General features: G+C 39.4%; 1 protein-coding gene across 2 annotated transcripts in view; it reads right to left on the bottom strand.

The window, feature by feature from the left end:
• wwp2 (WW domain containing E3 ubiquitin protein ligase 2) overlaps positions 1-26,798 on the bottom strand; it is a 220,676-nt gene that overhangs the window by 137,988 nt on the left and 55,890 nt on the right. For both annotated transcript variants that reach the window (XR_007249090.2, XM_048546465.2), the window contains exon 4: positions 26,233-26,354. Coding sequence is in view for 1 of the 2 variants with exons in the window: in XM_048546465.2 (XP_048402422.1) it covers positions 26,233-26,354 (122 nt within the window). In the remaining variant the exon portion in view is untranslated. The remainder of the gene's footprint in view (positions 1-26,232; positions 26,355-26,798) is intronic.

Below are 26,798 nucleotides of genomic sequence, written 5' to 3'. Positions count from 1 at the left end.
GACTTAAAATAACTGGGGTCCAAGGACCAAACCCTGTGGCAATCCCACTATGGTTCTTTTTCAGGCTCAAGGGTGATGCAGTGGTGTTCCCAATATCAATACTAAGATCTTTCTATTGCTAGTTATAATTTACCTGAATCCTGGAATATGGAATAATATTTTCAAATTAATTTGAGTGACAAACAGTGAGAATGATACAAATTGCTTACAACAGGATATAGAGTGATAAATGAAAGCGGCAGACAAATGATATAACCACATTAATGTAGAGAAAAGTGAGGTGTTATTACTGATAGAAGGGCAAGGAAGTAGCACTGTCGACTTTATGGCACAATTCTAAACAGCGTGTAGGAACAGTGTCTAGCACAGAAACAGGCCACTTGAACCAACAGGTCCACACCAGTGGTTCTGCTCCACACAAACCTCCTCCCATTGTTTTTCATTTAACATACATTGGTATTCCCTTTTCCTCCTTCCCCTTTATTTAATTTCCCTTGATCCACACCAATCGCACAAACTATTTCATACACTATCAAATTCTACAGACTAACCACATTCTAGCTAAAGGAATTTCTCCTGAATGCCCAATAGGATTTATTCAAGACCATCTTCTATTCATTCTAATTTTGATATGGAGGTGCTGTTGTTGGACTGCAGTGGACAAGGTTAGAAATCAGATGACAACAGGTTATAGTCCAATAGGTTTATTTGAAAACACAAGCTCTCAGAGCTTCACTCTTTCTTTAGATGTTAGGTGAGAGAGGTAATATCAGACACAGTATTTATAAGCAAATAACCTCTCTCTTCCTCACACACACATACATAGATACACTCTCTCTTTCTCTCCCTCCTCACTCGCCCTCTGTCTCTCTCTCTCCTCACACCTAACATGAACTAAAATGTCACCTTTTCTTTACACTGATAAAACCTTTAGTTCCCTCAGAACATTGACTTGAAAGGACTTAGGGGATTTACATATACATTTTAATTAATTAAAGCCTTCTAATTGATTAAAGATTTAACAACATCTTAGGTTTGTTTAATACTTGTTCATCAGTGGTGTGTCCCTTTCATCTTTTATTTATAAATTCTTTGTCTCACACAACCGCTCTCACTAACACCTGAAGAAAAAGTGAAGCTCCGAAAGCATGTGTTTTTAAATAAACCTTTTGGACTATAACCTCGTGTCCTGTGATTTCTGACCTTGTCCTAATTTTGTAAAAAAATCTTCTCTCACATCGAGTCTATCAAACCTTCAAAAGTTCTATTTGGTTACCAGCTCTTGTTGAAAATAGAGGTTTCCAGCCTGATCCTCCTTCCCTTACAGTTTTGATAATATCTCTTTAACTGAGTAGTCAAGTGGAGAAAGGTAGAAATTATCCATTAAGTATGAAGCAGTCTGAAACAAACAACATCCTACCCTGTGGCCTCAGTGATTTTACAAGAACTGCATCATGACAAAAAATGTCCATTGCTTTTTAGAGGTCTACCAGAAGAGGTCTACAAATGTTCAAAATCAGATTGAAAACAGAGAATGTTCAGTATGTACATCATATCAATTCTAGATGAAATATGCAACTTTTACTTCTAAAGATGCACTATGCATCTTCACACAATTATACTTGTATTATCATAATGCTCTTGAAAAGGTGAGTGTACAAAATGGACCAGGAGAGTGAGGGATTTGTAGAGATTCTTTGTAAGTCTTGGTGAGATGGAAAAGAAACTGTCTATCAGTGAGCGAAATGCCAGTCTGCACCAAGACTCAAGGAAGGAATGAAATTACAGCAATTGTCGGGAATGTCACTAAATTCAGGGCAAGTGAAAGCTTTCTTCAATGAAACAAAGAAAAGATGCTGGAGATCTAACATCCCTTTCCCAGCTGCTTTTAGTTTTGGTGAAAGGCTTCAGGACTTTAAACATAAAAACTGTTTTTCTCTCCACGGATGCTTCCAGACCTGCTGAGTTTCTCCAGCACCTTCTGACTTTGTTAGAGAACTTTTCTTGATGGATGTTTCAACCCAATGATGAAGGAAGTTTCTGAGGAATGAAGCAGGGCAATTGGAGGCTGATTTCAAGACAGAACACTTGGTAAACTGTAAGCCAAATATTAGGTTAAAAATGATTATCAAGCATAAAGTTATTCGTGGAGGAAGATCAATTTTCAGTGAGCTAAGAAAGTATGAAGCAAGTTAAAAGGAAAATAGAAAAATGTTCATAATAATTCATAACACTTGAATACAGCAAACAACAGGAGCTACAACAGAATATCAACCGAAGGGTCACTGGGATCAATGTTAATTTTGCTTCTCTCTCTACAGATGCTGCCAGATCTGTCAAGTTTCTCCAACACTTTCTGTTTGTGTTTCGGATTTATAGCATCTGCAGTTTTTGTTTTGGTTTTTTAAATATCAGAATAGATATGCTGGAATCTTGGTTGACAGCTACAAATTTTTATGGAAAAGAAGAAATCTGAAATCCTAGTAATTTACTGAGATCAATAAGGCCACAAGTTTCTGTGGTTTAAAACAAACTAAATTTTACTATACAAGAGTAAAGCAAAGGTAACACTAAATACTATCTTACTAATCACATGTACTCTAAATTCTAAACACAAGTTACACATGATCTTAACAGGCAAATTATGTTCAATCATAAGCGACAAATTACACATTAAATGACATATACATCTAAGAAAGATCTTACAAATTGGCTTGGCAGTCCAGTCGGTTCCATATGTCATCAATCTGTCTTCTATCAAAAAATTCAGCTCTTCTAGGATTTAGCCAGATGTCCAGCTCACAGCAGCAATACAAACAACCCAAGTTGCACTGAGACAGTCTTGACCAAAAACGACTGCCTGTTGAACCACCTGAACTCCCATTCTGACACAGTATGGACACTGTAAATCACTAATGTTAGATTCAAGCAACATAAGCAGCTGTAGCAACTGTAAATTTGCCGAATTCTCAGTTTCTTGATTTAGCCTGTCTTTTTCAGCCTGCCCAAACAGCACCACTGGGATCATACTCATCTAAGCTGACGTCTGTGTCCTTTCTGTATACTTTCAATCAGTTCCAGTCCCTCCAGATGTTTGGTTTCCAATCTGTTTGAGTCTAAGTTTTGTGTGAAAGTAAGAGCATGAGCTTCCTTCCTTCATTTTCCTTTTTGGTTTCTTCATGGCCAGCAGCTCACAGCAAAGACACCCCAAAAGCCTCCTCCAAGTACAAATAGTAAACATGTAATAATTAAGAATCAAAAAGGAGATCTTGTGAAGGCAGAACATACAGCAGAGATCTCAAAATGGTACTTTACATCTGTCTTCATAAAAGGACATTCTCAATGCAGCAAAGGAGAAAGCAATAGCAATACTGAAAAGGATAAAAGGAGGATAAAAGGTTAGCAGTTCTTAAAGTAGAAAAGCCATCTCATTCAAGATGGGGTGTATTGTAGCGGTGCTGAAGAGAAATAAGGGGAGAAATTCCAGAGGCTCTGGCCACAATCTTCCAACCCTCTTCACACATGGGGATGATGTCAGAGGATTGGGGATTGCAAGTGTTACATGCCTGTTTGAAAAAGATAGAAGAGGATAAACATAGTAACTACAGCCCAGTCAGCCTAACAGTGATCATGGAGAAAATGTGGAGAGAGTAATTGAGGATAAAATTAATTGGCATTTGGAATTTTTTACAATTGTTCATAGGATGCGGGTGTCACTGGTTAGGCAAGTATTTATCGCTCATTCCTAATCACACCAAGGGCAGTTAAGAGTCAAAGACATTACCATGGGACTGGAGTCCTGACGGGGTAAGGCTAGCAGATTTCCTTACCTAAAAAGGCATTAGTGATCCAGAGGAGATCTTATAACAATTGACAGTGGCTATTCTAGATTTTTACTGAATCCAAACACCACTGCCTGCCATGGTGGAATCTGAATATCTATCCGAAGGACATTAGTCTGACATTCTGGATTACGACTCAAATAACATTGCCATTATGTAACCATCTCCCAAAAATAAATTCTTAATGAATAAATCACTACAGATTTGTTAATGGCAACTTATGCTTGACTGACTTAATTGTGTTACATGACAAGTAGCAGAGAATTAAGATGTAGTTTCATGGAGTCATAAGGTCATACAGCATGGAACAGGCCCTTCGGCCAAACTTGCCCATGCTGACCAGGCTTCCTACACGGATTGAACCCCATTGGCCTCTGTTTGGCCCATCTCTCTCTAAACCTTTCCTATCCCTGTACCTATCCAAATGTCTTTTAAATGTTTTGTTTGAAAGTAAGAGCAGCAGCTTCCTCCCTTCATTTTCCTTTTCAATTCCTTCATGGCCAGCAGCTGACAGCAAAGACGCCCCAAAAGTCTCTTACAAATACAATAGACAATAGACAATAGGTGCTGGAGTAGGCCATTCAGCCCTTCGAGCCAGCATCACCATTCATTATGATCATGGCTGATCATCCACAATCAGTATCCTGTTCCTGCCTTATCCCCATAACCCCATAAATACAAATTGTAACCGAATAATAATTAAGCAGCACTTCCTGTGGCAGCTCATTTCATATGTGCAACACGCTCTGAGTGAAAATGTTGCCCCTTAGGTCCCTTTTAAATCTTCCCCCTCTCACTTTAAACTTATTCCCTCTCATTTTGGACTTGCCAACTCTGGAGAAAGACATTGGCTATTCACCTCATCTATACCTCTCACGATTGTATAAACCTTTATAAGATTACCCTTCAGCCTCCTATGCTCCAGGGAAAAAAATTCTAGCATATCCAGCCTTTGCTTATAACTTAAACGCCCCTAGTCTCAGTATCTTTGGAAATCTTTTTGCACCCTGTCCAGTTTAATAACATTCTTCCTATAGGAGGGCAACCAGAATTGTAAGCAGTATTCCAAATGTGGCCTTATCAGTATTTTGTGCAGCTGTAACATGATGTCCCAATTCCTGTACTCAATGGTCTGACCTTTTCCACCACCCTGCCCACCAATGGCACCACTTTCAAGGAACTATGTACCCACACCCCTAGGTCTTTATGATCAACAGCACTCCCCAGGACCCTACCAATTATGTGAATTAAACTCCATCTGCCCTTCCTCTGCCCACTGGCCCATCTGATCAGGGTCCTCTTGTACTCTTCTTCATCGTTCACTATACCACGAATTTTGGTGTCACCTACAAACTTACTAATCATGCCTCCTATATTCTCATCCAAAAGTTGTTTATATAAATGATGAAGCACAGTGGACTCAGCACCAATCCTGGCACCTTGCTGATCACAGGGCTCCAGGCTGAACAACAACCCTCAACCACCCCCTTCTGTCTCCTGCTGTCAAACCAATTGGCTAGCTTTCTCTGGATTTCATGTGATCTTACCTTACTAAACAGTCTACCGTGCGGAATCTTGTCGAAGACCTTGTTGAAGTCCATGGAGGCAACATCTACTGCTCTGTCCTCATCTATCTTCTTGTTCACTTCTTCAAAAAAACTTCTTCAAATTTGCCAGACACGGTTACCTATGCCCAATGCCATGCTGGCTATCAACAGCCATTGAGAAGCTGGCAGAAGGCAGGATGGTGGCCAGTGCTGCACCATTATTTAAGAAAGGCCGCAAGGAAAAGCCAGGGAACTACAGACCAGCAAGTCTAACATCAGTGGTGGGTTATTGGAGGGATTCTGAGAGACAGGGTCTACATGCGTTTGGTAGTGCTTTTGATGTTCTGTACGTAGACTCTCAAAATACCACATAAGAAAATTAAAACCCTTAAAAAGGACAGTGAAATAGCCTAAATGCAAAAGTAGTTAGGGAACAGAAAGAAAAGAGTACCGGGAAGCAAGATAACAAAGTGTGGGGCTGGTTGAACACAGCAGGCCAAGCAGCATCTTAGGAGCACAAAAGCTGACGTTTCAGGCCTAGACCCTTTGTCAGTTTTTCTGATGAAGGGTCTAGGCCCGAAACGTCAGTTTTTGTGATTCTAAGATGCTGCTTGGCCTGCTGTGTTCATCCAGCCCCACGCTTTGTTATCTTGGATTCTCCAGCATCTGCTGTTCCCATTATCTGTGAGTACAAGTAAGCAGTTGGTTCCTAGACTGGATAGAAATATATAGTTATATTTCGCCAGGGAATATGCAACATAGGAGCAAGAGTAGTCAGGCCTGCTTCACCAATCTACATCGTGACTGATCAGTGTTCAGAATTAAAACCATAACTTCTTTTGATCTATGTTAATGACATGGTCTTGCCTAGGGATGCTATGATGTGAAATTCAGCAGTGAAGTAAAACAATGAAGAGGTCAGTCACAAACATCAGGAAGACATAATCTGCAGTAATGTAAAAACACATAGCAGATGAAGTTTAGCACAAAAACGTGTTTTCTTTTGGGAGGACAAATGATGAAAGGAAATATCAACTAAACTTTTCAATTTTAAGGAGGGTGCAGCAACAGCGAACAGGGGTGCTGTGTCTAAGTTTGGAAGGAGGTAGAAGCTGAGATGTTTGTGAAAAAAATAGAATTTCCTGAACTTATTACAAGCAAAATAAATGCAGCAGCAAGGAATGTAAGCTAAATATGCATAAACTTTATGAAATGCTGTAAAAGCTCAGCAGTGGTACCATGCTCGGCTATTCCTGGTGTTCCGGTTCTATTGTACTAATTACAACTCATGTGAATCTTTGCTTTGTTTGTTCATTCATAGTCTGGTTCACACATTCCCTGTCCCCATTCTCAGATATATGGTCATTTCTGTACGATGCTCACCATGTCTTGGTTGCTGTTCTACCTGGGCGACATATGCCAATCTTGTGCTCGTGCCACTATCCTAATTCCCACTGGTAACCATCACTACTCTTATTACCAAAATTACCTTTCCTTTCATGCTCTGAATGCATCTTCTTCTTATATTTCCAGGGCTTGACACATTAGAAAGAAATTATCCATTGATATCCATTAATATCCAAAGCATCCCAAATATTTCAATGAGAAATCTAAGATATGTAGTAAGGTTATGTAGCCTTGATAGCTATGACCCAAAAGTTGCATATAGACTGTGGACCACATACCCTGCTGTGAACTATCAACCACTAATTACCTTCAAATGGAAGATGAAAACATTGCATCACAACAACATGCCACCAATGCAGTTGGGCTGGTAATCAGAAATTATAGATGAGTGTTGGAATGAGTGTATGGGCATCATCTTCCATTCGAATACTTTTTGGATTACGCAGAGTCCAGTTGTACTATACCATGAAAGTATCACATGTCAGTTAGATCACAGTTGTCTGCATCACACTATGGTTTCAGTCAGCACTTAGTGGCTTCCACTAGACTTCAGACATAAGGTACTTGTCAATGTATTGCTTTAATCATTATATCCAGCTAAATTTATTAGTGTAATTTCTCCGTTTTGAAGTATTTCACAGTTGTGCCAAACAGGCCTTCCAAATTTAAAGCCTGACATGGTTATTTTGGTTCTCTTCAATGTAGTCCAAACAAATGGTTCTTTTATAATTTTGTTTTGTCTGAGATTAAATTTGAAATATACTCAATACCTTCTGAAAAATCAAATCCCAAAGTAAAAACTTGTATTGTTAGTGAGTACAGAAATTGTGCAATATCCATGCTATGTATTCCATTTGTTCATCGGACCATAATTTTGCTACTTTTATCATATTTCCTCTGATTGAGATGCTATTACCCTGTGCTATAGGAATGTAACTTTCTTGTCAGGCCACTGTTAATGCATGTCCACAAGGTACTTAAAAATAATTGCTCCAACGTGTGAATAAAATGCTATATCGACAGTGTTCAAAGTTGACACATGAATAATGTTAATTTGTTTTTGGGTTGTCTTGCTGCAATTATACAGGGCTTTGGTAAGACCACAGCGAGAAAATTGCATGCACGTTTGGTCTCCTTCATGAGGAAGGAAGGATGTTCTTGCTACAGAGGGAGTGCAGCAAAGGTTTAACCAGGCTGATTCCTGAGGTGGTGAGACTGCCATGTATAAGGAGAGGTCGAATCAGTTAGGATTACACTCACTGCAGTTCAGAAGAATGAGGGGGGGAATCTCATTAAAAATGATAATATTCTAAGCGGACTAGAGATAATAGGATGAAGGGTCTAGACCCGAAATGTCAGCTTTTCTGCTCCTAAGATGCTGCTTGGCCTGCTGTGTTCATCGAACTCTACACTTTGTTTTCTAACAGGTCTAGACAGGGTACACTCAGGAAGGATGTCCCTGTTGGCAGTGGAGTCTTAGCCTAAGTATACGGGGTAAACCATTTAGGACTGAGATGAGGAGAAATTTCTTCACCCACAGAGTGGTGATGCTGTGGGAGTCGCTTCGAAAAAAAAAAGTCAAGACCAAAACATTGCATGATTTCAAGAGGAAGTTGGATACAGAACTTGGAGCTAAAGGAATCAAAGGATATGAGCAAAAAGCAGGAACTGGCTATTAAATTGGATCATCAGCCGAGGTCATATCGAATGGCAAAGAAGACAAAGAGCCTAATTGCCTACTCCTGCTCCGATATTTGATGTTCCAATGTGAAATGCTGACCTGGCTATACTCACTGCCCATCCTATACTGCCTTGGAGATGGTGATCGTGGTCACCGTCCTCAAATTTCTGTAACAGCTATACGAATTCCACAGGCCCACCACTCTCTGGCTGAAGAAATGTCTCCTCATTTCCGTTTTAAATTTACCCCCTCTAATTCGAAGGCTGTGCCCACAGGTCCTAGTCTCCCTGCCTAACAGAAACAACTTCCCAGAGTCCACCCTTTCTTAGCCATACATTATCTTGTAAGTTTCTATTAGATCTCCCCTCAACCTTCTAAACTCTAATGAATACAATCCCAGGATCCTTAGCCGTTCATCATACGCTAAACCTACCATTCCAGGGATCATCCGTGTGAATCTCCGCTGGACATGCTCCAGGGCTTGTATGTCCTTCCTGAGGTGTGGGGCCCAAAATTGGACACAGTATTCTAAATGGGGCCTAACTAGAGCTTTATGAAGTCTCAGAGGCACATTGCTGCGTTTATATTCCAACCCTCTTGACATAAACGACAACATTACATTCGCTTTCTTAATCACAGACTCTACCTGCAAGCTAACCTTTAGAGAATCCTGGGCCAACACTCCCAGATCCCTTTCTACTTCTGCTTTACGAATTTTCTCACCGTTTAGAAAATAGTCCATGTCTGTATTCTTTTTTCCAAAGTGCAAAATCTCGCATTTGCTCACATTGAATTTCATCAGCCATTTCCAGGACAACTCTCCTAAACTAGCTGAATCTTTCTGCAGCCTCCCCACCTCCTCAGTACTACCTGCCTGTCCACCTATCTTCGTATCATCGGCAAACTTCGCCAGAATGCCCCCAGTCCCTTCATCCAGATCATTAATATATAAAGTGAACAGCTGCAGCCTCAACACTGAACCCTGTAGGACACCACTTGTCACTAGTTGCCATTCCAAAAAAAGAGCCTTTTATCCCAACTCTCCGCCTTCTATCAGACAGCCAATCCTCAATCCAGTAGCTCACCTCGAACACCATGGGCCGTCACCCTACTCAGCAGCCTCCCGTGAGGCACCTTATCAAGGGCCTTTTGGAAGTCTAGACAGATAACATCCACTGGGTTTCCCTGGTCTAACCTACTTGTCACCTCTTCAAAGAGTTCTAACAGGTTTGTCAGGCACGACCTCCCCTTACTAAATCCACGCTGACTTGTTCTAACCCGACCCTGCACTTGCAAGAATTTTGAAATCTCAGCCTTAACAATGGATTCTAGAATTTTACCAACAGTAAAGAGCAGCCTACTTCTTAACAATTTAAGTTGAGTAGAACATACCAGATCTTATGTTTCTTTTTTCACTAAATCATTTAAGAGTTAAAACTATTTCTGCACACTTTGTTTCAATACATAGGTCAAGTTGTAGTCTCTAATTGTATGTGAGAATACATTATAACAACTGTAAAAAAAGTGAAGTAACTAATTTACGAACATTAGTGTATAACAGTGAGTGCAAGTTTGGTAGGTTTAGCAAGAAACAGCAACACTGCTTTAATAAACCCTTAAGGACAGCTGAAATAGGACCCTTCAGATGAACAACAGACTTATTGTTCATTCATGCTTCCAGTCTATTTTAGGTGACTGTGTTGACAAAGTAAAACCACATCCTGTAGGTAGGATACCAAATGATGACTATTTCTTCATATAGATTGTTCAGATAATTAAATATTTTATTCATCCTCGGGAAACATTCCTTTATTTATAAATCTATAATCTGGGTGTCTTAAGTCTAGATAACTTTACCAAGAGTGATATTACATTTCAGTTTGCAAATCTGACAATTTGAGCTCCTTCTAAAACAATTTTCTGGTACTTAATATTCACAAGAGTGTTATTGAGTTGTTTAAGACATGCATAGAAGAGTTTTACAACTTAAGTTGTTGGTCACTTAATAGTTGGTTGGGTGATTGCAGCCAAATACAGTAAATAGGACAATAAAATAAATTTAGTTAATATGGGAAAATACTTAGCAGGATTTCCACTTTGGTCACAATTGAAAAGTTGTTGATGGATGAGCAACAGTGTAGTCAGTGGAAAAGGAGCTAATTGGGTTTAGGAATGTTGATCATTCCCACCACACCCCTGAGGTTTGAGTAAACCAATAAATCTCACAGAAAGCTCCCATTGATAATGGCAGCTGGCAAGGAGTCCAAAAAAAAGTGACTACAGCCCGAATGTCGATGTAGTTAAAAAATTCAGTAGGATGCAAGCAGGTCATACATTGAGGTGGTAATAAATAGTCTTGACAATAAACAGGGGAGTGTACCACATGATATATTTGACTAATTTTTTCTCAGAAGCCATTGAGATAAACAGAACTCAAACCATGAAACAGACTGCAGTCCAACATTCAGGAAGGCTCACTGCAGAAACTGAAACATTTGGAGAAAACTCAAGCAAGCGTAACTGTGAACTATTTCTTACCACAAACAACTGATATTTACACTTGTTTGAAATGATTATTGATCAGAAGAAAAGTGCACTTGCAATTATCCCAAACATAATACAAACAGAAAAAATCCCACTTGGCAGGACTTAAAGATTTATTCCCTAGTTTGACTTCCAAGTGACACTCTGAATTTGAGAAAGCATAAGGTAAATTATAACAAATTGTAATTCTTCAGAAGAAACAGCCAATGTCTATTCACAGCCTAAAATTCAACTCTCATCTGACGTTACAATCTGCCTGCCATATGTGTTTAGACAGGACAAAAAAAAAGCTGGCTGTGATTCTGTTAATCCAGATATGCTGGAAGACAGACAAATTCTCCTCCCCTTCCCCCATAAAAATGAATTGTAAGCACTGTTTGTCAAGTTACAATGAATTCACAATTCAGCTGACCAACAAAACAGACAAATAAAAACAGAGAAGGGAAGGACACAGATTAAGAAAAAAAATTGACATTTTTCTGCAGAAAACTGTTCTGTACCAAAACAAAAACTCCTCATCAAAATATAGACATGTTTATTTTGAAATCTTGCACAGTACAGTAATATGCACTAGCTTAAATTGAATTATTAAAGCATTTCAATTATTTTGAGTCACAAAACTTGACAGCAGTGCTGTTATATCAAGCTTGGTAAACAAAGAGCAGATTATGCATTAATGAAGTAACATTATTGAAAAGAGAATCAAGAACAATAACTATTATAACTGCCCTACTTCAATATCCATGCATAAGTGTATATGCATATTTAATATTTGTATCATGAATTTTGTTTTTTTAACTTAGGTTGGTACAATTCATTGTTGCATTTAAGCAATTAAAGAAGTTTGATTTGAAATGCTAAAACCAGAAATTCTGTGTTTAAATGAGACAATGTGTTTAAAATATTGATTTGCACTAGTGATTTTAGAGACCAACTGTTTCCCACTATTGCCATATCCACCTTTGAATCAGAGCTCACTAAGTATCCAAACTTTAAAATAAGTAAAGATGTGTGTTACAGCAGAGTTACTAAACATGCCATGAGTCCCTCATTCAAAACTTGCATTAGCTTTCACCTGTATCTTATGTGGATCCTTCAATAAAGCAATCCCACAATTATATACAATTCCTGTTAGGCCAATTTACTACAGCCACTTTTTGGAGCAGAGGAACAATAGTAAATCATTCAGCCCCTCAAGTCCGTTTCACCTTTCAAATGAGATAGCAACAGAGCTGCAACCTCACTCCACAAGCTCACTTTTATCCCATATGCCTTAATGCCTTGCTTTAACAAAAATGTATCACAGTGTAAAATTTACATGACCCTCCATCTGCAGAAGTTTCAAATAGTTACCATCCTCCATGTATAGAAATGTTTCCTAATTTCATCCCAGAAAGGTCTGGATCTAATTTTTAATTCTGCCTCCTGGTTCTAGATTTCTCAATCAGCAGGTATAACCATCATTTATCTACCCTAATTATGCCTTTTAATATCTTGAAAAAAATATCTGAAATTATCCACAAGCTTCTAAGTTCCAGGTAGTATCAATTGATGTCACTTTCCTCATAAATGTAACAAATGTAACCTTTGAAGCAGTGGTATCATTCCAGTAAATTCATACTGATGCCCTCTCATCTAATGAACATATTTAGAAGTGTTCAATCATGCTATTGATAATTACATTTCTGGCCATTTCCCAACAATAAAAGTTAATTGGTGTCAGAGTGTGTGGTATCTCCAAGCAGTTAGAGGGATCACGAGTCCTAAACATGTCACTGAGAGCCAGAGTTGTACAGCACGGAGACAGACCCTTTGATCTGACTTGTCAATGCCAACCAGAAATCCTGAACATATCTAGTCCCATTTACTAGCATTTGGCCCATATCTCTCTAAACCCTTCCTATTCATATACCCATTCTGATGTTTTTTAAATGTTCTAATTGTACCAGCCTCCATCACGTCCTCTGGCAGCTCATTTCACACACACATCACCCTCTGCGTGAACACGTTGTCCCTTTGGTCCTTTTTATATCTTTCCCCTCTCACCTTAAACTATGCCCCCTAGTTTTGGACTCCTCCACTCTGAGAAAAAGACCTTGGATAATCACCCTATCAATGCCCCACATGACTTTAAAACCATCCATAAAGTCACCTTCACCCTCTGAAGTGCCAGGGAAAACAGCCCCAACCTATTCAGCCTCTGCAAACAGGTCATACCCTCCAAACCGAGCAACATCCTTGTGAATCTCTTCTGCACCCTTTCAAGTTCAACAAAATCTTTCCTATATGACTTGAATGTCATTATTTTCCATATTGCTGGTTTTATCAAGTCAATCTTGAGCAATGTTCCGGATTCTATACTCGTTCCTTTGGGATGACCAGCAGCGTACAGAACTCTACTGCAACTACAAATACTGACGGGTCATGTTTGAAATCAAATCAGCTGACATTATTGGTCAAGACAGAAGTTTGTTTTCTATTGTCAATGCTGTGGCAGAATCGAGTCTTTCCAGACTAGGTGTGACACAGGATTAATGCAGCTAAGCTTGAATTCAACATCAGACTGGACTTAAAACATTTAAAGTAAAAAATTTCTAATCATATTGTTCTATGAGGATAGAATATTCATTTTATGCTAGAGACTGATTCATTGGAATTTGGACTAAGATTGGGCAGCACATTTTAAATTCAAAATTATGCTTTCTTTATTTCACCCTTTAATGTCAAAGATAAAATTTCCATCCCAATCAGAACTGGAATATAAGAGATAACACATTGCGGAGCTGGAGCAACATAGCAAGCGAGGCAGCACCAAAGGAGCAGGAAAGCTGACATTTTGGGTTGGGGTCCTTCTTCAGAAATGGGGAAAGGGAGGGAGCTCTGAAATAAATAGAGAGAGGAGGGGTGGGGCCGGGGAAGGTAGGTGGGATGGTGATAGGTGTGTGCAGGTAGAGAGAGGTGGAGAGTGGTCAGTGAGGTGGGAGGAGTTGATAGGTGGGAGAGAAGATGGACAGGTTGTGTCAGGTCAAGGTTGTGGGGATGAGAGGGAGGATTGGTTATGGGATGAGGCCGAGGTGGGGAGATTTGGAAACTAGTCAAGTCTACATTGAGACCATTGGGTTGTACACTCCCAAGGCAGAATATGAGGTGCTCCTCCACCAGTTTCCAGGTGGCGTCATTGCCATCCTGGGCCTCCTCCAGTGTCACAATGTCATCCAGGGAGTGAGAGGGGGAGCTGAAGTGGTTTGCGACTGGAAGATGTTGTCGTTTATCACGAACAGAGCACAGGCGCTCTACAAAGCGGTCTCCAAGCCTCCGTTTGGTCTCACCGATGTAGGGGAGGCTACATTGGATGAAATAGACCACATTAATGGAGATGCACGTGAACATCTGTCTGATGTGGAAGATTTTTTTGGTTCCTTGAATGGAGATGAGGAGCGAGGTGTAGGGGCAGGTGTATCACTTCCTGCAGTTGCAGGGAAAGGTGCAGGGGATCGTGGGGCTAGTGTGGAGTGGACGAGGGAGTCGTGGAGAGAGCGGTCCCTACGGAAGGCAGATCAAGGTGGAGAAGGAAATATATCCTTCATAGTGGGGCCAGATTGCAGGTGGCGGAAGTGGTGAAGAATGATGCATTGAATCTGGACGTTAGTGGGGGTGATAAATGAGGACAAGGGGGATTCTGTCTTTGTTTTTGTTGCGGGGAGGGGAGGGGATGTGACGGCAGAGGTACAGGAAATGTAATGGATGCGGTCAAGAGCATTTTTGACCACTGAAGGGGGTGGGGGAATGGCAGTCCCTGAAATAAGGGGACATCTGGGAGGTTCGGGAGTGGAACACCCCATCTTGGATGCAGATAATATAATAGAGACATTAGGAATGAACAGCATTCTGCAATACACTATGCCACACTGTGATTTCATTTTTACTTGTATACTTTGAAAAACTACGATGATGTTTAACTTACTGATGTCATAGCCAATGATATATTTAAGTCATTATCTTCCATGCACAGTTCATTTGGTCCATTATTTAAAGGTGTCAGATAAACAAGGAAATTGTAAACTGATCAGTCCAACTTAAGTTGTGGGGAAGTTATATGAGCTATTAACAGGCGCAGAGTGACTGAACATTTAGACGTATAAGCCATCAGAAACCAGTACAGGGAGTTCTGCTATAACATGATAGCTGTGTTCCTATGCAACATGACATTACAGAAAATCGCACTATAGAAATAACGGGGCCTATGGGAAGAGTGGGTTAGGTGCAGACCACCAAAAAAAATCACTCAAAATTCTTTCTCATCACTCTCCTATATGTGTTAGTGCCATGCCAGTCATTTGTGTGAGTCTTGACACTTCTGGAAAGATTTTCAGACAAGTGAAGCAGAGGAATCTGACTTCTCTTTCCTGTGTAGCCCAATGACATTGAAATTAATTGTAGGATTAAACTGCGTTGTAAACCTGAGTAAACTGTATTCAAAATAGTGCTGGAAAAGAGCAAGTTGTAACACAGATGATTTTTGGTATAAATGATTAACATGAGAAAGTTCAAAAGTTCTTACATATTAAATATGTAACAAAATCTAGGCAGAAATACTACACACAAAGGTGCATGTTTTAAGTGCACTCATTATTTCTGACTATACTTCATCTTTCTGCATTTAATGTGTTCAGCATAAACTCTTCAAACTAAGACTTTACATATTTTGGTAATAAGGTGGTTGTTCTCTGTGTGTTATTACGTTTGAGGTTTATGACATGCAATCCAATTACCTTTTTCAAATGAGCTCATTATGATTTACACTGAACATTTACACCATCTGCAAGGATCGAAAAAAAAAGAAATTTTCCTTTGACAAAGCCCACAATGTCGATACGCACTAGATGGAATCGTGTTGGAGCTAACACAAGTCCATGTTTTTGAAATAGCATTCCCCATTTGTCAATTGCATTATAGCCAATTTGCAATGCTGGAACATGCGTTACAGCAGAACTATAGGATAGTAAAGAAAGGTGACAGCACAAACCAAAGCCACTGGATCTATCATTTCTATGGTGGCTCTCAAGAAGTGAGGTGGTCCCATTCTCCTGACTTCTCCTCATACCTCTGCAAATTTTCTCCTAGGTAATGATCCAATGCCTTTACAAAGCAACAATTGAAAATGCCTCCACACACACTGGCAATGCATTCAGGTTCCTAACTGTAGAGGCAATGAAAATGTTTTCCCTTGTGGCTCTTGGTTCATTTCAATCGAAGTTTCTCCCACTCAACTCAGTTCAGTTCTCTCAAGATCTTTACCATCTCCAGCAAATCCTTCAACATTCTCTTCTCTAAGAACAATAATCCAGTATTGCCAATTTGTCCACATAAATGAAGTACCTCAAAGCTTTTCTGAACCTCTCTATACTCTGATGCTGTCTAACCCACTGCGCTTTTCCAACCTCTTGCCTACAGGCTATGGATTTCCAGGAAGTCTTGTTTAAAAAAAAACTCCAATGTCCACAGTGAAAATTCCATGACATATTTTAAAGAAATCACTCTTTTTATGCCCATACAACTTTAAATAATTTTCATTTTCCAGAACCTTTCAGAATTTTAATCCTCAAAGCAATATTAAATGTCTTTGTAACAACATCCAAGTCAACGGATCAATAAAGCAACGATTCTAGTATCAATCCCCAGGGAGCTCCTTATTGCACCATCTCTATTCTTAAAACTCAGGTAGATCACAATTATTTCCTGTTTTAAAAAGGCAATTTAGTATCCACATTGAAACCATCCCTTTAAATCCATGGGCTTTGATTTTGCTGACAAGTCTATGTGTCATATTTTAGTAAATACTGTTTGGAGTCCTTAGGCATGGTGGGGAATCAGAAAGTACTTTTGCACAAAGAATACGAGAAATTTAGAACTGTCCCTCACAAATAGCTGTAGCAATCTGCAGGAAATTTCACAGATCCGCACTTCGTATTTATACAGAGTTAAGTTACTTTGTTTTCTGCAGGAGCCAAACCAAGTCACAAAATGAGGGACAAGGGCGGAAGAGATAGGTTTCAAGTAGAGGTTTAAAGAAAGAAAGAGGTAGAAGTACATGAAGATTTAGGGAAGGAACAGTGGACACCAGGGCTGCAGTGACTGAAGTTATGGCTGTCAATGTAGCAGGGTTTTATAATTGGGGGTGTCCAAGAGTCCAGAATCAGATGAATACAGGGATGGGAAGGGTTAAGGCCATGAACTGATTTGAAAACAAGGGTGATAATGGGGACTTCAGATGCTGGAGAATCCAAGATAACAAAGTGTGGAGCTGGATGAACACAGCAGGCCAAGCAGCATCTCAGGAGCACAAAAGCTGATGTTTCGGGCCTCGACCCTTCATCAGGGAGGGTCTCTGATGAACGGTCTAGGCCCGAAACGTCAGCTTTTGTGCTCTTGAGGTGCTGCTTGACCTGCTGTGTTCATCCAGCTCGACGCTTTAAAACAAGGGTGAGTTTTTTTTCTGATTCATGTATTTGCTTAACTAGAAGCTAATGTAAGTTAGTGAGAATGGTTGGTGTGTGAGCAAGACTTAGGAAGAGTAAGGACAGGGACTGCAGACTTTTGGATAGCCATATTTATAGATAACAAAAGATGGGATTTCAGTGAGAAATACACTGGAATAAGCAAGTCTAAAGACAACAAAAGACATCAATGAGGCTTTAAACTGAGATGGAGTAGTGTTGTGTGATGTTAGAAGTAAAACTATGCTATCCTGTGACGAAGTTGTAATTGGAAGTTTGTTTCAGAATCAAATATAATGCCCAACTTGTGAGCAGCATATTTTAGCCTTACAATTGCCAACAAGAAAGGTACAGCAAATTGCTGGGGAATAGGAATTTCTGTTGAGCAAAGACAGTAGCTATTTTACCAAAACTTGGTTGAGTACATCTTTGTTAGAATTAGGTTGAGGAGTTATGAAACCAAGGTAAGCTACTGAAATCAGCCATCACCTAACTCAATGGTAGCACAGGCATAAGGGGCTGGACAGCCTACTTTTGTTCCAATGTTCTTTTATCATCCTTTATTAAAATATGAGAGTAGGAAAATAAAAACAAATTTGTCATTAAATTAGTAGTGACAAATCAATATTGATATTCAAGAAGTTTCAACAAGAGCCAATTCAGAAAGCTCTGACACAGTTATTTGGAGATATTGTTGAAATGCCACACACTGCAAATATATCCCAAAGTCAAAATATTCCCTTATGCAGAGTCAGCAAATATACCAATCAGTACAAAAACAATACATTTTAACCTGACATACCTGTATTAAACAAAGACAATGTTCAGTGAAGCCGAGAAACAGATCACTGTTTTTATTTGGCTTGGAGCAATATATCAAGTTGAGAAAATACAGTTCAAATTGTGAAGACAACAGACACACTAAATAAACTAAATTGCAATAAAAGCAAGCTGAAAACCTATAAAACATTTTATTTTTAAAAAATCCATTGCTGAAGCAGGTTACTTATGTGTCTGCCAACCATCATTTCTTCTGCACCTTGAAGTGTTGTAGAGATTTAAATGGGCTTTTAAAAAGCACAGTCATCACAAAATATACATTAAGAAATATTATCCATTGAGCTGCAGTTCAGTCTGCTAGCACACAAAAGATTATTGAAGCTGTGAATATCTGTACTATTATGAACTGCAATATGTATAATCTGTAGCCAGTTGTTTACCAGAAATAGGAATTACTAGCTAGGCTAAGAGCAGCCTACCTCTGAAGGATACAGCCTCAAATTTACTCTTTAAAAGGCTCTCTCATAAGGTAATGTTAAGTGAGCTGACCATTACACAAGGAACTCCTGTTCATTTGAAATCGAGTACAAAGGAGAATTATTCAACGGTTAAGCTAAGAAATATGGTAGCCAACTTGATAAACATCGTCAAAGTTTCGTATAACAGTGATATATTATTGAACACTGTAAGGTGTTGACTTGGGAGAGCAGACTGACATTGTAGAAGCTGAATGAAGTACTCACGCTCTCAATCCAGTTGCTGCCTTCTTACTCGAGTCGATCTGATATTGCAGTTACTTAATAAAATTCCTTTGGGAACAGTCACAATGTATAACTGTACTACTAAGCAAACATAGGCTTCTATTTTGAATGCCTTTGTCTCCTATGCATTGAGGAAGTGATGTATGATTAGAGGTGCAATTTTCCAGGAGGAGTTAAACAACCCTACAAAATCATTTATTAAAAATGGAGATTGGCAAGTCATGTCCTCTCAGTGGAGACAAAGATCCAACCGAACTATTTAAAGTGCAGCAGGAGTCTTCTCCTAACATCCTAACTGACATTTACCCTTTTAAACAATACCAACACAGATTATTTGATCACTCCTTCTGTGGTGCCTTGCTAGTTAAAAATGCAGCTGCATTTTCTACAGTAAAATACCTATATTTCTGAATGGCTAATTCATTATGAAGCACTTTAGATGTCCCTGGGTCATGAATGGTGCTACAATGAAAGAAAGTACATATGTTTATGAAGAATTTAATTTATGGAGATTATTAAGTTAAAATTCAAAGTTTTCATATTGCAGCTGACCATGAAACCATTCTAAACTACATCGGGGAAACCAAACAGAGGCTTGGGGACCGCTTTGCAGAACACCTATGCTTAGTTCACACTAAACAACTACACCTCCCAGTTGTGAGCCATTCCAACTCCACCTTCCATTCCTCAGATGACATGTCCATCCTGGGCCTCCTGCAGTGCCACAACAATGCCACCCAAAGGTTGCAGGACCAGCAACTCATATTCCACTTGGGAACCCTGTATCCTAATGGTATCAATGTGAACTCCACAAGCTTCAAAATCTCCCCTCCTCCTCCCGCATCCCAAAATCAGCCCAGCTCGTCCCCATCTCCCTAACCTGTCCTTCCTCTCACCTATCCCCTCCTCCCACCTCAAGCCCCACCCCCATCTCCTACTTACTAATCTCATCCCTCCCCCTTGACCTGTCCATCCTCCCTGGACTGACCTATCGCCTCCCTAACTCCCCACCTATACTCACCTTTACTGGCTCCATCCATGCCTCCCTGACCGATCTGTATCCTCTCCACCTACCTTCTCTTCTATCCATCTTCTATTCGCCTCCCCCTCTCCCCCTATTTATTTCAGAACCCCCTACCCCTCCCCCATTTCTGAAGAAGGGTCTAGGCCTGAAACGTCAGTCTTCCTGCTCCTCTGATGCTGCTTGGCCTGCTGTGTTCATCCAGCTCTACATCCTGTTAGCTCAGGTTCTCCAGCATCTGCAGCTCCTACTATCGCTAACCTAATTCTATCTTCTCTTCCATGCAGAAATGATCTTTTTTTTCAAAATACAGAGCTCCTTAAACTCTGGTTGGAGGATTAAACAGACAAGACAACCATTCTTCAAGTCAATCTCCATAATGTTACAATCAAGAGGTAAAATCTAGGCAGTTAACGTAAAAGGAACAACATGTATTTCATGTAGCATTCTGTATGACCACTTCGGCCCAAAGTGCTTCACATATAATTAATTACTTTTGTGTTGTAGTCACAGTTATGGTTTAGAATATGCAGCAACCAATTTGTTCATAGCAAGCTTCCACAAACAGAAATGTGATAAACATCAGATAATCAGCTTTTATGATGTCGGCTGTGGATACCAATAGCCACCAAGAACAGGAAAGGAACTTTAAAACACAATTACTTCCATGCATTGAAAATTGTGTGGTGTTAATGTAACGAATGCTTGTTTTCAGTCATAGAACCATATAACATGGAAACAGATCATTCAGTTCAACCAGTCCACGCCAACCATGTTCCCAAATTAAACTAGTCCACCTACCTCTCATTAAGAATAGTGGTTTGGGGCAGTATGTATTGGAATATAGAAGAATGAGAGGCAACCTTATTATACACGTAGGATTCTTAGGGGATTTGACAGGGTAGATGCAGAAAGGCTGTTTCCTCTTGTGGGAGAGTCTAAGACCAGACAGCATAATCTCATCATAGAATTAGCTTTAGAGTTAGGTTTATTGTCACATGTACTCACATGAGTGCAGTGAAAAATTTACAAAGTCGCCACCTATGGCGTCATCTTATGTACAAAGCTACCGAGGTTCAGAATCTTAGGAATAAATTAGAAAATAAATAAATAAAGTTCTGCATTACAGTCTTCAACACCATTCAGGTGCAAGGTACCTTGGTTAAATTCTTAGGAATAAATTAGAAAAATAATAAGTGGGCTCACACACATTTTAGATAGTGAGGAGGGGGAATTTCTTCCCTCAGGGGTCATGAAGTATATTCAAGGCTGAGATAGATTTTTAATCTGTAAGTGAATCAAGGCTGACTGAGAAAAGGCAGGAAAGTAGGTTTATGGAATGTCAGATCAGCCATAGTCTCATTGAATGGCAGAGCAGATCTAGTGGGCTGAATGGCCTACTTCTGAACTTTGAAGCCATCAATGCAATGGAGAAAGAACAGATAGTGCTGACTAAGAATGACTTGGCGTTTGGAAATATTTCTGGTATTTATCAGGAACAGATCTTGAAAACTGTGCAAAGTAGGTAAGATGGAACTTAATATTCTGTCGGCCAAGTCTCCTTACCTGTAAAGTTGACTGCAAAGGACTTCACATTATAGATGGTCACTGAAAGAAATCTAAAGAAGGATGAGCAATTTCTGGACAGGTTCAAACTTCATGGTCAAAACAAGGAACTCTGCACATTTTTGGAAATTCGATTTTAAAGAATTGCTTCACTGGACATGATATAGTCCAGTAAATACAGGTCCATCTCCAAATTGGATCTAGCTGTTTTAGGATCATTATATGAATTACTACAGGCAACATGTAAGCATTCTAGTACTAGTAATGATTGAATTATTTATTTTCTACGAGTACAGTGACAAAGTGCTTGGGTTAAATGTTCTTTGCCCATCTTCCTCAGCCTGTTGAATCAATCATCATTTTTATTCTACGTCCATTTTATATCTGTAATCCTGAGTACAAATGAACTTGCAGCATTAAGCATGACTTTTTGAGTACGTCATCAACCAGCCTGTTTATAAATCACAAGTCAAAACAAGCTAAACGAGCACGTGTTTTTCCACACAATGGTTCATTCATCCAGGATACCAGTGATAACTCCCTTGTTCTACTTCAAAACAGTGCCCAGGGATTTTGTAAACCCACCCAAGGGGAGTGACACAGTTTGGGCTGTGTTTATTTTGCCAAATCACAAGTGTAGCTAGAAATATGTTTCAGCGAGGACAGCATGCAGAGGACAGCTTCCCAAGTTTCAGCCTTGTGGATCAATACAGCATAGGTCAATATCCATAATTCTCAACCAAATCACATATACAGAGACAATCACAGTGAATCAGTCTTTGAATTTATCAGTTGCAACAAAACAACTTTAAAATTGGTCTACCAAATTTACCACCCAATGTGAGATTCAAGACTATAAATCTCGGCTAAGGGCCCATGAACTACCGACTGATCCAGATGGGAAACACCTCCACAAAGTCTTTTCAATTTACTTCAGAAGATTGTTATGAATTCTATTTTGTGCATCTGTGACGCACTGTAAATCCAGCCAGACCTCTAACTTATTATTGAGCATAGATTGGAAGTGGGATTTGGTGCTCCTCAGACATGTGTGCCTATCATGAAGAAACAGAGAGGCAATGTGTGCAAGCAGCCACAATGTGAACTAAGTATGGACACAGAGCCATTCCCAACTCCTTTCTGGTCAGCAACAGGATTTACTGTGCTCAGTTTACATCTCATCTGGAAAACATCAACTCCAACTCCAACAGTGCAGCACAGGATTTATTTTTGATAAAATCCTGGAATGAGACTTGAAACCATTCCTTTCTACTCACTGACTGAGTCATGGTTGAAACTGAACAATTATAAATAGGCAAAGGTTAAAATTTGACAATATCAGAGCTAGTTATGATTGTACAACTCCCAAGGTCCCTCGCAGAACAAACATTATGGATACAGCTTTTGCTTCTAACCTGTTGAAGTACCTTTCTTTGTGTTTATGGCACTATTTGGCATCAAGTCACAGTACAACTGTATTCTTCTGTAAACAATTACGCCAACGAGATGAAGTGTAGCTAGAAATATGTTTCAGTAAGGACAGCTTGCAGAGGACGGCTTCCCAAGTTTCAGCGTTGTGAATCAATATGGCATAGGTCAATATCCATAATTCTCAAGTTCTGATCTCAGCAATATGATTGGAAAATGTGACAATGTGACAATGTGATCAATGTGACATCGGAAAAAGGTTGGGAAAACCCTCACACACTCAAGCAATCAACTACGATTGACAATGCAGCATAGTGGTAATGTCATTAGACTAGTAATCCAGAACCGCAGTTTAATGTAATGGGGAAATGGGTTTGAATGCCATCACAGGAAATGGTGAAGATTTGAAATCAATCTTTAAAAATATCTGCAATTAACAAGTTAGCCTAATGATGAGCATGGTTGATTGCTGCAACCCATCTGATTCAATAATGTCTTAAGGGAAGGAAATCTGCCATCCTTACCCGGTCTGGCATTCACGTGACTCCAGACCCAGGGCAAAGAGGCTGACTCTTAACTCTCCCTAGGCAATTAGGAATGGGCAAAAAATGCTGGTTTCGCTAGCAACACCCACATCTTGTGAACAAATAAAAAATAAACAGCAGTGTCAGAGGTCTAGGAGAAGATTACCTGCATGGCTATTTTTTCAACTGGTCTAAATGTGCAAAAACTTAACATTGTGCAGAAGTGAAAACAATAAAAACTTGAACTGAAATAACCACAATACCAGTAAAGTCATACAGCACAGACACAAGCCATCAGACAACGAGGTCTATGCCAACTAACAAATACGAAACTACACTAGTCCTATTTACCTGCACCTGGACTATAATTTACTATGTCGTGGTATTTTAAGTACTCATCCAGATGCCTCTTAAATGTTGCCAGAGTACCTACCTCGACTACACTCTCAGGCAGCAAATTTTATAAATCCATCAAGTAATTTTTTTATGCAGGTGCATAATTCTTTGGAGTTTGTGTCACATATAGACAGGGTGATTAAAAAGATGTTTGGCACACTAGCCTTCATTGCTCAGGTATTTTTTTCTCTCAGATCTCCTCTAAACCACTTGCTCATCAGGTTAAACTTATGCTCTCTGGTCTTAAACATATCTGCCATGGGGAAGAGATTCTTTTGATTTATTCTGTTGATGCCTCTCATAATTTTATATACCTCAACCGACGTCAGCCTCCTGTGTTCTAAGGTCTTTTGTGTGTCATTTTTATAAGTGACTTCTATGAGAATACAGAAAGCATGGTTAATAAGTTTATGGATGACACCGAAATTAGTGGCATTGTAGACAGTGAAGAAGGTTTTCTTAGGTTACAAGGGATCTTGATCAAATGGGTCAATGGCCTGAAAAACAGCAGATGGAGTTCGGTCTGGATAAATGTGAGGTATTGAATTTTGGTACAACAAACAAGGATAGGGCTTATACAATTAATGGTAAGGCCTTGGGTAGTGTTGTAGAACATACGGACATAGGGGTGCAGGTGCATAATTCTTTGGAGTTTGTGTCACATATAGACAGGGTGATTAAAAAGATGTTTGGCACACTAGCCTTCATTGCTCAGGGCTTTCAGTATAGGAGATGGGAAGTCATATTGAGTTTGTACAGGACATTGGTGAGGCCTCTTCCGGGATACAGCGTCTGGTTCTGGTCGCCCAGTAAAAGAAAGGATATTATCAAGTTGGTTAAATTTCAGAAGAGATTTACCACGATGTTCCGGGTATGCAAGGTTTGAGTTATAAAGAAAGACTGGGTAGGCTGAGACTTTTTTTAACTGGAGCACAGGAGGTTGAGAGGCAATCTGAAAGAAGTTTATAAAATAATGAGAGGTATAGATAGAGTTAATAGTACTTCTCTTTTCCTTGGGGTGGAGGATTTCAAGACAAGGGGGCACATTTTCAAGGTGAGAGGAGACAACTTAAAAAAGACATGCGGCGACATTTTTACACAGAGGATGGTTTGTATGTGGAATGAACTTCCTGAGGAAGTGGTGGATGTGGGTACAATTATAACGTTTAAAAGACAATTGCATAGATAGATGAATAGGAAAGGCTTGAAGGGACATGGGCCAGGAGCAAGTAGGTGGGACCAGTTTAGTTTGGGATTATGTTCAGCAAGGATTGGTTGGACTGAAGAGTCTGTTTCTGTGCTGCATGACTCTATGAAAACAAAAAACAAACGCTTTCCAGTCTCTCCTTATAACTGAGAGTTTTCATCCCAGGCAACATCCCTATGAATCTCTTATGAACCCTCTCCAGTGCGATCATATCCTTCGAAGTGTGTGGCAACCAGAACTGCATACAGTTCTTCTGCATATTCATATAACAAACAACCAATAAACAATGTTTCATAACACTGATTATTACATTGTAATAAGTTGAGTGCAGTCTTTAAAAGCGATTTCTCCAAAATTAAAACTCTTTTCCTTTCTCATCCCCAAATTTTCAATTCCCATGGAACTTTATAATTAAAATGCAACAAATCGCAGGACAGTGAGCCTTATCACAAACAGAAACACTTTCAGCTTTCTCAACCAATCAAGACTCCAGGTAAGTTTCTCGTTTAAGCTAAATCACTTATAATTAGTAAGCACAATAATTTGTAACCGAGGAAAGGGAAAAATAATATGGCTGTAGTTATTACAGTCTGATACATTGCTAATTACTCTATACAGTTAACAACCTTTTGTAAAATAGCAAAGCATTTATGCTTCCTCAACTCTGGCAATGTGGATGCTGCATCTTTAGGCACAGACTGTACAACACATCGGCCACACTGTTTTAAATGCCGGTTTCCTCTCCAAGCATTCATCTCTCATAGTGAAGTAAGCGTCAGCAAGTCTTGCAATATAATCAAGTCTTTGAGATCTGGGTAGTTTTTGCCAACTTAAAGCAGCCAGATTTCTCTCTACTTTTCAGACATATGGAACACGAATTGCATTCTTATTTTTTAGCCACCAATAAAAAGTACAGTAACAAACACAGCAATTCAGTTTATCAATAAGTTTGGTTTGACAATGAAAATGTTGGTTTTGAAACCTTGCATGGTAAAATTAATAAACAAAAAAACATAGCGAGGGGAACTCACACTTTCCATTGTTCTTCTTTAAAATGTCACAGACATCAAGAGTCACACTGCCAAAAAGTTCATTTTTCAAGGTATGACTGTTCCAGACTTTCAGTTCCAATTTGCTCTGTGGCGTTACATGCCTAAGATGAAAGACATATCATTACATAAAAAGAATTCAGAACTAATGTGGAAACATAAAAACCCTACAAAATTCACAGCGCAGGTTTTTAAAAACTATACGTATCACTCAGATTTACCTTACACCTAATTTAATTGCCCAAAGCAAGTCGCGAAGGGTATTGAAGACAGACTGGACATTGGCCCAGAGTCAGTAATTTTAAATGTTGTATTGAATGCTTCAATTATATCCTGCCATGAAAACATAACCAAAGCAGGATTCATTTTCAAGAGAAGGTGCTCTTCCAAGTCAAATTAGCAAAGCATTTCACCATAGGGAAAAAAGAAAACTGGATTTGTGATAATGAGTTGTTCTGTGCATCTCCTATTCTCAACCAAGTCTTATGATACTAGTTTAAACATTAAACTGCCTTTCTCCCTCTAAAAAAAATGCTGCATGTTTAATT

This window comes from Stegostoma tigrinum, chromosome 16 (genome assembly GCF_030684315.1).
Source record: "Stegostoma tigrinum isolate sSteTig4 chromosome 16, sSteTig4.hap1, whole genome shotgun sequence".
Classification (NCBI taxonomy): Eukaryota; Metazoa; Chordata; class Chondrichthyes; order Orectolobiformes; family Stegostomatidae; genus Stegostoma; species Stegostoma tigrinum.
Note: the sequence above shows the minus strand (reverse complement) of the source record. Positions and strands in the feature narration are given on the sequence as shown.